Raw genomic sequence first — 11888 nt, 5'->3', positions numbered from 1 at the left:
CTCATTGTTCTATGTAAGTGATGGGTTTGGAAACAGTGATGTCAGCTCCAAGTTTTAGGACCCATGAGCCATTACAGCTCTACACATTCACTATATGATCAATGGTCTTAATTGGACCTTGGACTTACAGACCATCTGCATGTTAAAAAATCAACACAGTGTTGAACCCTCCCACTATCCCCACTTGTCTGAATAAGTCCTTCAGCCACTAGGCATCTCTACAAAGAACTCCTACCTATTTAAGTATCCATGAGTCTTACCATGCATACTTTCCTCAGGTTATAGTTCTGTCCCCCTGAGAGGGCTTCAGAAGGCAGTTGGAACTCTTGGAGAGGACTACACAAACCTTTTGAGGGAGAATAACCTTCACTTTAAAAACTGTGACTGCAATGAACATAGACTTTAAAGCCAAAAAGATCTGGATTCGGGCTTTATTCCTGCATTTTTCCTAGCTGTGTGACATTAAGCAAGTGGCCACCAAAGATTCGGCTACCCCTTGTGTTAAATAGACTCACTCAATCACAGCCACTTGCTCAGTCCATGCAGTGTTTCAGTTTTTAACACAGGGTCGTTAACTCTCAAGTGCTGTAATTTATATTCACCTAAGTATGTTTTCCAGTCCTCAACGTCGCCAGTTTTCTCATTTTTCCCCTTCAAATACGCAGTTCTGGGCATTTAGCGCCTCACAAATCAGATACTTTCTTATAAAAACATTTCAGCTCAATTGTGTCCTTCTATCCTTCTGAAGGCACTGCCTTCAGAAGGACTCAACATCAGGTGGGTTCTGACCTACATAGGGTGAAGAGGGACCTAGTTATACCCTTGTTGTTAAGGTCTTAGGTATTTGTGTGGGGGTAACTTTTCAGTTTTTTTTAATCTACATCCTGTCATTGACTCAGAGATCACTTGTGACTCAAAATTCTAGTTCTTTCACACATGTGCTGCTCCTGAGCCATATATCTCCTCCATGTGTACAAACCGTTGCTTTTCTGTCTTTGAGGGTGTAGGAGAGAACAAAAAGTACTTTAATTTTCTCACATTTCTCCAGTACATCTCTAACTTTTCTAGCTTCTACAAGATTCTAATTCTGTAGTTCATTATATTTATCCCTCCATCCTCACACTATCTCAAACTGCCTTCTTTATTCTTGTACAAGTGATTCACAAAATCACAGCAAGATCTCAGCTTGATATGGAGCACACGTTCTCCGAATTCTGCCTGGGGTCCAGGATTGGCTAAAACTCAGAGAATCAGCTCTTCACCCTGCTCCGCTCCCAGTCTCAGTGTGCTAGACTATTCATTTATCATCTCCAGCCTTCCAGACCCCCTCAATCTCCCTGAATCAAGACTCCATGAGGAGTCTTAGGTTCTACTTGTTGGTTTGGTGGTTAAAATTCTACAGTTCTTGTAGCATTGAGAAATGGTAACTGGGGAAATTTAAGTTCTTCCCAGCTCCAGAAACACACATCTGTGATATGTCTTACAAGATACCTGACCTGAAAAGGGACAGTGCTGACCTTAAGTCCCACAGTTTATTAGGCACATTGGGATCCCTAACACCTGCTTCCTTGACCTCTTCCAGGAAAGATATATAGGACCATGAATGAAATAAGAAAACAGTCATAAGGAGAATGGCTTTGCATCAAACATCAGCCAGTGAAGAGATGCAAGCTGGAGTCTTTTAGGTTACTGCAGACAATGGGGGAAGGCATGGGGCTATCTCAGCCCAGTTCTGGATGCCAGGCTGTTTATCTCTAAGTAACATCAGCACCAAGTAAGAACAGCCACCTGCCCTAGCTCCATCACAGAGAGTCACAACAGGATGTGGTTTGACATTTACTGGGTCCTACATCTTGGGTGCCTGTGAAAGTTCCTCCCCTCACCCACATTCTGAGCATTTTGGGAACCACACTTGCCACATCCTGCCCCCAAGCCCTTCTTATGCAGTTCTTTCTACATTGGCCTCTAGCTATCACCATGACAGAGAGGAAGAGCAGCAATATGGGCAAAGAGGGTCTCTAAAGGGGAATCCATATATCTCAGCTCAAGCCCCCCACCTAACCCCTCTCACACCTGCTGGAGGTCACACAGGAAATAGAAGCCTACAGTATGCACCATGGAGACAGCTGCAATAACTGCTCTGACCTCATTGGGGTTCCTCTGGTCCCACATCTCTCCAATACTCCCTCTTCCCACCTGTCCCCACACTCCCTCCAACTTCTCTTCACATGTATCTTCCATTTCCCTCTACTAATGTAATAGGAGTCCATTTAATTAACAATTCTTGGGAGCAGAGACTAAATAATAAACAGAATACAAAATGGATAGTCTCTTGACATGTGAACTGCTGTCTGGGTTGCATTGGCTGGCTTTTACTGAGGTGTATCCTCTGTGAATAAAGCCTGAAAGGTCCATGTGTTTTAGATTTTCCATCCCGTATGGGTAAGATGAGGAAGAGAATCACATACAACACAGGAAAGTATAGAAAGCCAGTCCTTCAGAAATTGTCAAAACTGGGAATGGGAAGTCAGTTGCAAGATCCACACAAACCAATCCTACTCTATAGCAGTCTATTAATTGCCCATCTCATACTCAACAAAAATCATACAGTCCTGGAAAATCGTATGGAGTAGCCCAGTCTTAGAGTCAACTGCTTCCCAAGGTGGGGCCTTTCTCTACCTTCCTAAAGAGTCAAGAGGCCCCAGGGTGTCCCCACATCAATCTCATGATGGCTGAGATCCCTGAGGGCAGTCTCTCTGACATCCATGGTCCTCAGTAACACATATGTGAAAATCATGTGAATGAGATATGTGGGAATAATTATGTCAGCACACCTATAAAGTCAGAATCAGTCAAAATTGGAGTCCCTGTGATTCTCTGAAAAATAGCCACATCTAGCCCAGAAGCATGAGATTGATGTTGGCAGGAGGTGGCACCTATGATTAGGATATGCCATCCTGAACTGCCTTCCTATTTCCTCTGTAGTTACAGTGACTGGGGTTGTGGGTCCTGGGTGCTATGGAAACAGTTATGGCAATAGGATCCTTATGTATGAATAGGAGCCGAAAACTGAGTGCAGGATGCTAACTTGTTCTAGTATGTATAATACCTGGTTTGCAAGGCCTCCTTGAACAACCTCTTGTTGTCGACGGATGTGCTAGATTACCCACAGCCACCACCATGATTTTTTCTTCCTCACTATTTTCCGGATCTTAAATTCACTGAGATCTCTGTGTTTCTATCCAAACAGCCCACTCATTTGGAATGAAATTGTACTAAATCTACCTAAAAATGTTTCTCCTTTTTAAGTAAGTTTTCTAGAATTTATCTATAGAGCTACACAGGAATGAAACTTCTGTTTAAAGTGTTTCACTTATGCCACCTGATTAATGGCAACACCTGTGGAGTTTCTCTTTGAAGACAGATCCTAAGGCAGCACAGCGTGCCAACAAGAAAGATCAAGGGTCAGTTTAGAGTAGACCCAGTATGTGGTACAATAGGCACTGGTTTGCCACACAAGCGTATTTAGCATTCTAATGTTTGTTACATATTTTCTGTTTAAATGTTTAAAAATGAGATGATTTGGAGGAGCTGCAATCAAAATGCTTTGTAAGCTTCGAGAGAGGAAAAAGACACCTGCCAAAAATTAGTCTTTGTAATAGTACTTGGCAAAATATAATCTCATTTACTACCTAACAATCCGCAGAGGCAACATTTACTGGTGAAGGAAATAAGATCTAGAGAGATTGCATAACTTCACTTAAGCCTTAGCAACTAGGAAATGTAGACATGAAGCCAAATGTGTTACTTCTGACTTTGTCTGGTTCCATCTTTAATGTATGTCATTGTTTTAACCTTCATGGTGGCTCTGTCTCCTAGCTACTGTGCATAGAGGTCATCTTTCAAGTGTAAAAGGGTTGGGCATTGTCACATGTTCTGTTGATCACTTAGCATCTCTCTTTTGATTTTTTTCCTCTGTACATTAAATCATATTGAAAATAAACATAGGTCAGAATCATCCTAGAGATGTGTGTGTGTGTGTGTGTGTGTGTGTGAGAGAGAGAGAGAGAGAGAGAGAGAGATGCCAAGAACCGAGGATTTTAAGACTTCTTGTGCCCTCTTGTGGAGGAAAAGAGGCATTGGGGGAAAATTCCTTTTTATGGGTACGGTCTAGTGAGAACCAAGGGTTAAAGGAATCTCAGTTGTCAAGGTAACTAGTGTATCTCTTTCCAGCCACTCACATCAGTCTTCTTCTCTTCTTCATTTCTATCCAAGTCACTATTCCTTTTTAACCCTTTCTATCAAGCATGGTCCTCCTCTTCATCCTCAGCCTCCTAGATTTCTTATGCCACCATCTGTCTGTCTCATCCCTGTTTCAGTACAGAAGAAGAGATGACAGACAGAGAACTGGAAAGTTAAAATAACCACAAGACCATTCTGAGGCAGGAGGGTTGCTTCAAATTTGAGGCAAGCCTACACTACAGAGTAGAATTTGTCTCAAAACAAAACAACAAAAACAAATAGCAGTCATAATTCCTGAATGGACATTTTCTGTTAAACTTTTACATTTGGCCTTAGTCAGCATGCTGAGAACCTCCCTGTATTAATTTCTATCCTGCATACCTGTCTGATGACATCTTGTTCCTCCCTGATTAATGTCTCAGGTCTAAGCATCTATAAACGTTCTAGCCTCAGCAGAAAGATGGAGAGACTCTCAGAGGTGAAATTAACTAATTGAGCTACATAAGTTGGCACTCCCCTACCTGCTTACCAGTCTACTTGGCATCACGTACAGCTACAGGTAGATCCCACTTCTCTTGGCCACATATGTCCATGAGTATGCCCAGTGTGGCTCAATAGGGGTTTTGGACAAGTGAAAGGTATTAGAGGAGAGTAGCATGCTTTGAGGACTGGTATATAATATCCTACTACCAGATACCCATAAACTGGGAACTTTACTGTGTGTAGGCAACTCACAGATTCTACACATGGGAGTCATGAAATAAGGAATTTAATAAATTTCTTTGAAGAGCGCTGACTTGAATCATGCTGTTTTCTAGACTTCAACTTGGCTGACAGCCAGAAACCCAGTCACAAACCCCCTCCACCCATCCTTAGTGAGGGCTCCTAGTGAGGGTGGTAGGACTAAGAAGAGGGTGTGGTTTTTGCACAGATGCCTGCCCCACCCCACTCAGTGTGAGACTCCAAGCACAGAAGTAGAAGCCAGAGTGACTGAGGAGCAGCTTCTCAGAGCTCAGGGTGAACAGGCCATCCTTGGGCCTGGAGGCTGAGAGGTTCCGAGACAGCACCGATTCTACCTCCCCAACACTGATAGAGAAGAAGAGCTGCTGGAGGGTCCCTCCTGTGGCCTGCCAGTACCAGTAGAGGTTGGGGTTTGATTTCCCTTCTATGGTACACTCCAGAGAGAGTGAACTGCCCACAGGCTGCACCCTGACAGCTGGCCATTGGTGGATAATCTGAGCACTGACACCTGCAAAAAAATAGAAAGAGTTATTTAAAGAAGAAGCCCCCAGTTGGTGAAGATGCGACACCTTTATTTTCTTGTGGCTCTAGCACATGGAATCAACCCCAGGGAGCAGTGCTCTGGAGGGATGAAAAATGTTCCAGGGCAATGGGAGACAAGGAGTACCAAGTCCTTTCTAAATGATATGAAACTGAGAGTCAATCCTGCAAATGGAGTGAAACGCCAATGCATATCTTGGTAATTGGGGGCGGGGAATGAGGTCAAGAGAGGCAAGTTAGCAGGAAAGACTCCAGGTTAAAGGTATTGGGATGGGAGCAAAGGTTAGAAGGGAGGTTTTCCAGAGGGGAGAACACCCACCCAAAAAAGTGCCCAGGAGAAAGGGAAGGCAAGAGTAGAGCATAGTTCAAGATGGTCTTTGCCTAGGCTTGTCTGCTCCACACTTCCTCTTCTAGGCCAGAGATGCACAGTCTCCTCCCACCTCAAGACAGGCTGCCCAACCCAAGTGGAGGTTTAAATCCCCTTGAGCTGAGGAGGAAATGAGGCTGGGCTTTCTTAAGCAGGTGGTGAATCATCCTCATGCTCCCAGGGGAACCAGCTGTGCTTGCACTTGTTAGCATTATTGCAATCCTGCTGATGTTCTGGTATGTAGATATAGTTAATGATTCATTATTTACCTGCAAACAAACTCTCTCTCTCTTGGTCCTCCAGGAGACATCAGGGTGTCTTTGACTATCAGAGTAACTAGTGCTACTAGGATAATTAAAGGGAATTTTGGTCAGTGTAAGAACACATCACCTAGATGGCACAAAAGGAGGGACATAAAAGCAGACAACAGCTCAAGAGATTTGGGTCTCTAGGGTTTTCAAAGGAGAAAAGTTTAGTTCTGAGGAAAGGAAGCTTCTGTGACAGCATACAGGGAGAGTGACAACATCCTCTTCATCTCCGGAAGGTAGGACTAGAGACCTGGAGTGGCAGAATTAACTACTGAAGGGATCGAAGCTGGCCTCTGTGTTCCATGTGCCTCCAAAGGCCCATCTGGATCTTTATTTTTCCCCTTTAGTTATAACATGAGGCAGAGAACTCATCTCATAGCACCTTGGAATTCAATGGGTCTAGGTCAGTACTGGAATTCTTTCCTTTGGCTGTGTAGGAAGCCTGTCCTAGTTCTGATCCTTATTTGTCTATGTGTTTTAGATGTGACAAATAATACCCAATGAGAAGGACCACAACACCAAGAAATGACAAATGGCTCAAAGCTGTGTTGTGCCTGGTACACAGTGAGCACTCTTACAAATATCGCCTTTAAAGCCAAGCAAGTAGCCAAGACTGGAAGATTCACAAGGGGGAAGATTTGGCAGGTAGGAGTGAAGACGACAGGCACGCAAGAAGTGTAATGACACTGAGCTGAGGGGGATGTCTGAAAGGCAGTTGGTGGGGCTTCATTCCACTAGGATGAGACATAGCACCCCAAGATTCTTGGAGGACAGCCAACTGGTCCCTTAGAACCTCTCTTACACTGTCCTTTGTTCTCTGAAGCATTCATTTATAAAACAATTATCCAATCTTAGATGTGGGCGAATAGTTTAACAAGAGGACCTGGAAAAGGAAACAGTAGACGCAGCCAACCAGGGAGGTGGAGCCTGAAGCAAATGAGGTGTTTGAAATGCTTCATGGCTTCATTGGGGGGTTGGGGGGGCTGGTGACCTAGTGCCTCTGTTGTTGATGCTGTTGCTGGAAAAGCACAGCTGAATTAATATTGGAGCTCTTCCTTCTGATGGCTTCAGTTGCAGCACTTTCCATTTGTTTACATCTGAGTGCACCATGTTTGTGAAGGGCATGCTTCGTTTGGTTGTTATTTTTCATCTTTTCTAAGTCTAATTAACCCTCTTACAACATTTATTTTACCGAGAAAGCAAGTGATACACATAGTGCGCATGCAATAAACACTTAGAAATGTGATGAAAAATGGCTATACCGCAGGAAGCCAACACTGTTGGGAAATTGCTCAGTCTCAGTTTATATAAATCTCTTGATAGAACTCGATAGAATACATCAAGCCAGGATTTGGGGCACTGGGCCCAAGACAACAAATACACATCATTCTTCAGCTGCCTTTGTCCATTCATTCACTCTTCTTTGTTCCTGGATTGATGTTTTTCAGGGGGGAGCAGCATGGTGGTGGGAGCGCCCTTGCGTAAGAAGTAAACACAGAGAAGAGGGCAGGTAGGTAGTATCAGCAGAGAAAAGTGAATTAACTACTCCTGCTTTCAGTGGGACTTCATCATATTTTCACTAGACTGGCAGATTTAGCTACCATCCCAGCCCATGAGACCTGACGTAATCCATTGGTCACACTGGCTCAGTCTCCCTGCCAAGTGTAGAAACAACACAGTCTTCCTCCTTCAGTGTGAAATAGCAGATTGGGGGTGAGGAGGCATATCAGTCAGATCAGAATAACCAGCTGGCTCCTAAATCCTGATCATTATCACAATTCTAGCTTGAAGTTCCTTCCATATGGCTGATGCCTTAGAGAAAAAAAAAAAAAGCTCTCTTTTCCTTCTCCATCACCATCTGCAACACTGCTTATTCATTCAGTCATTCAAGGCATTCATCTGTTGGTGGGGATGTGAACTCTGGGCTCAATGGCTGCACGTCTTTGAAAGGGAAGGATCTGACCACATCTAGCCCCAATGAGGTGTTCACTAGACCAGGTAATCAGAGGCTGGCTTGACCTGTGGCTGCCTCTTTCCTCCACCTTCTAAGGCATTTGTAGGTGGGAGCCCATTTCTCTGGCAAACCTCCTATCAAATCCTTTTGTTACCTTCTTGGGCTATCCTTCCCCCCTAACCCCCCCCCCCCACCGACTATGCTAGACTTGATTCTTAATGAATCACATGAAGAGAATGGCTATATCAGTTACCTCTTCTTTATCATTTATAAACTTTTATGTCTATGTAAGAAACTTGGAAGACACTTGTGAAGGCTCTTTATTCCTCTACAAGAGTTAAAAATGACTTCAGCTTATGGAAAGGGGCATAGAGCCAGTCAAAGTCACGTGTCTGAGTTTTCTGTTGTGGCTTGCACGTGTCCTCCAAGGCATATGTATTCAAAACTTAATCACTACTGCAACAGCGATAAAAAACCTTCAAGTGTGATTAGACCATGAAGGCTTGGCTCTTAAGAATGAATTAATCCTGTTACAGTGGGAGTGAGTTCCTTAAAATGATAAGCTTGGCATGTTCTATCTATCTATCTATCTATCTATCTATCTATCTATCTATCTATCTATCTTCTCTGTCTCTCTGTCTCTGTCTCTGTCTCTGTCTCTGTCTCTGTCTCTCTCTCTCTCACACACACACACACACACACACTTCCCCTGCCTCCCTCCCTTTCCACCTCTCTCTCCTTCCCTCCCTCTTCTTCTCCCTCTCTCTTTTCTTATTTCCTCTCTTTCTCTCCTCTCCCTGTGACTCTCCCCCTCCCTCTCTCCTTTCCTCTTTCTTATAGTCCTTCTTTTTATTCCTTTCTCTTCCTACTTTTCTTCTTGCACGTCTATCATGAAATAACATAACAAGAAGTCTTTTTCTCGGTGTCAGACCCTTGCTCTTGGACATTGCAGCCTCTGGAATAATAAACAAATCAATTTCTGCTCATTATAAAATACCAGTTTGTGGTGTTCCATTACAGCACCACGAAATAGACCACAATAATGTCCTTCCCTTTGCTTATATGAGTCCTAATCAGATAAAGGGTTGACAGAGAAATGGAGAGAGCAAAACTAGAAACTCAACCCTGACAGCAGAAGAGAATTGTGATTATTATCCGTGTAGGGAATCAAGACCCTATGTCCCTGACATGTCACACTGGCTAGAACCTGGGAAGCAGACGTGCATGTGGTGAGTGAAATGATGGCCTCCCAATGATGTCCACACCCTAAACCCCAATAACCTGCACAATGCTTGGCTACCTCTTTGTCAAAGAAGAAATTAAGATTTCTTAATGCATGATATTAAATTAGAGAGTGTATCCAGAATTTTCTAGTATGTTCAATGTGATCACAACAGTCCTTGAACATGATTAAGGAAAGCAGGAGAAAATGAAATGCAGCCAAGGACAGAGGGTGAGGGGTTGTTAGACAACTGGCATTGAAAACAGGAAATAAGTCTGAGCTCAGGGTGGCAGGTAGCTTCTAGAAGCTTTAGAAGGCTTCAAAGTGGCCACCAGACTTGTTTCTAGGCCTTGGACATCAGGTGGTACAGACAGTGATCCCTGACAGAAATGAACAGAGACCTTGATGGCCCTAGCCCAAAGCAGTAAGGTATTTTCTTAGGCAGCAATACATAAAGAGAAATACAAACCAAACACAGCATGAGGTAGGCTAGGAAGAAAAGTAGGAAGACATGGGAAGGAAACCGAGCCCCTCACCAGGGAACCAGCAGAGAAGCAAGAGTTCTAGCACCAGGAGCGTTTGCTGTGAAGGTGGCTCACATAAAGCATTCATTTCATACATAAAGGTTATGCTCCCATAACAGTGACCCAGGCTGACAGCCTGAATGTATGTGACTTGGGTAGGGCCTCTTTCCTGTCTCATAGTTTCTGGGAGTCTCAAGCAAGACTGAACATTAGCTTTGTGCATCCCTGTGGCCTAAACATGTACCCCATCAATTGCAGCTTTCTCGGCTGTAATCATTTAGTTTCCCTAGAAATAGGTCTCTAACAGCCTCAAAATCTACCAAAATAGTACTTACGGCTAACATGAAGACAATGTTGTAAGACTCTCTAAGAAACTTGCTGTCAGCTTTGACATGTGTCTTACTGCTCCAGAGCCTCTTTTTAAATTCTCAATATTCATGTTTACAATCTACTTAAAAATTCTTATAAAGTCGATCTCTGTTCTATACTGGCTCATCCTGAAGTCTTTTCACTGAAGCTAATAATCCTAGTTATGCCAGAGTAGAGTTGTCCCCTGTTCTAAGGAACAAAGGCAGGTGAAGACACTGTCCATCGCTAGGGGCAGCCACTAAGAGTAAGCAGGCAGACGACTCCAAATTTTCCAGGGCTAGAAATAGGTGGCGTCTTTATAAGCCAGAATAGAAAGATCTCATTCAGCTGGCACTAAATGGAATCCTGACAAGCATATTATTTCAGCCACGGGGCCCATTAGCCATGTATGAAAGGTGTTTTTAGATATGACTTACAAACCTTCAAAGCAAGACTTGAAAATGTCAACCTGTTTCCATATAATTACGGCACCACCAAACACAATCCAGAGGTTTTCAAAGGGCTGCAAATATGCCACCATTATAGAACTCAGATATTTGATATCTAACAAAAATGTTTAAGAAAGGAAATATTGTCCATAAAGAGGAGAAAAATCACTTAATGGAGACAGACTGAGGATAAAAGATTAATATGTGTTATACATTCAACATGGAAAAAGAAAATATAATAATTAATAAGAGATATGAAAAATAAAGACTGAAATAAAATATCTTTAAGTGAAAAAGTACAATGAATATGATTTAAAAGTATATTACATTTTATTAACAACATATTAGATATTTCAGTCTGAACAAAAAGATAGAGTAATAAATATTATCTAGAATCAAAATGGGTAGAAAAATACTATAAAAAATGGATAGAATATAGGTGAATTTTAGACCAACTTCAGGCCAACTAATCTTGAGAGTCTCAAGAGTGTCAGAGTGATCAGAGTAAGAGATGCCTAGATTAGTAAAATACACATAAGTAGGTGTCTACGTTGAATAAGTCAGGAGGGCCCTGATGTAAGCAGAGGTTTAATCCACTTGTGGCTTCAAAACTTGAGTGGACTCTGAAGTGTCTGTGGGGAGGGGAACCACAGCAGATCATGGCAGTAGATTTTCAGAGAGTGCACATTGTCTCTAACATCTTCCTTTCGTTAGTTTCTACTTCCTAGCCGCCACATTGCTTAAAATCAACAAGAAGAAAAAGCTCTTGTGTTTGGGGGATAGATCTCATCCCCAAGGCAGAGTGGCTCCTTAGCATGCATGAGAACCTGGAATCAGTTTCAACAACTTTAAAATTAAGTAAACAAACAGACATCAATGAGCAAGGCATGGTAGTATGCACCTGTAATTCCAGCACTATGCAGGCTAAGGCAGGAAGACTGAAATTTTAGACGATTGTGGGTTCATAACAAGTTCTAGGCCAACTGAGCCAGAAACAAGAACTTACCAACAACAGACTGAAGGGGAATGGGGAGATGTCTCAGTAACTAAAGTACTTCCATGAAGATCTGTCTTCAATCCCATAATCCACATAAAAAAAAAAAAAAAAAAGTAGAGTATGGCAGTGTGTGCCTATAATCCCAGCACTGGGAGGAGGCCATGACAAGATGATTCCGGAGGCCATGACAAGATGA

The 11888-nt window shown here is 42.8% G+C and overlaps 1 gene segment (V, D, J or C); it reads right to left on the bottom strand.

Annotated features, from left to right (window-relative positions):
- Positions 1-448: 448 nt before the first annotated feature.
- LOC118580000 lies at positions 449-5885 on the bottom strand. The segment is given in 3 exon segments: positions 449-501; positions 5201-5491; positions 5843-5885. Coding segments are annotated over 3 exon segments (387 nt in total).
- Between the last annotated feature and the right edge of the window lie 6003 nt (positions 5886-11888).

Source organism: Onychomys torridus, chromosome 3, assembly GCF_903995425.1.
Source record: "Onychomys torridus chromosome 3, mOncTor1.1, whole genome shotgun sequence".
Lineage (NCBI taxonomy): Eukaryota > Metazoa > Chordata > Mammalia > Rodentia > Cricetidae > Onychomys > Onychomys torridus.
The sequence above is the reverse complement of the archived record's forward strand: the minus strand, read 5'-3'. Positions and strand labels throughout refer to the sequence as shown.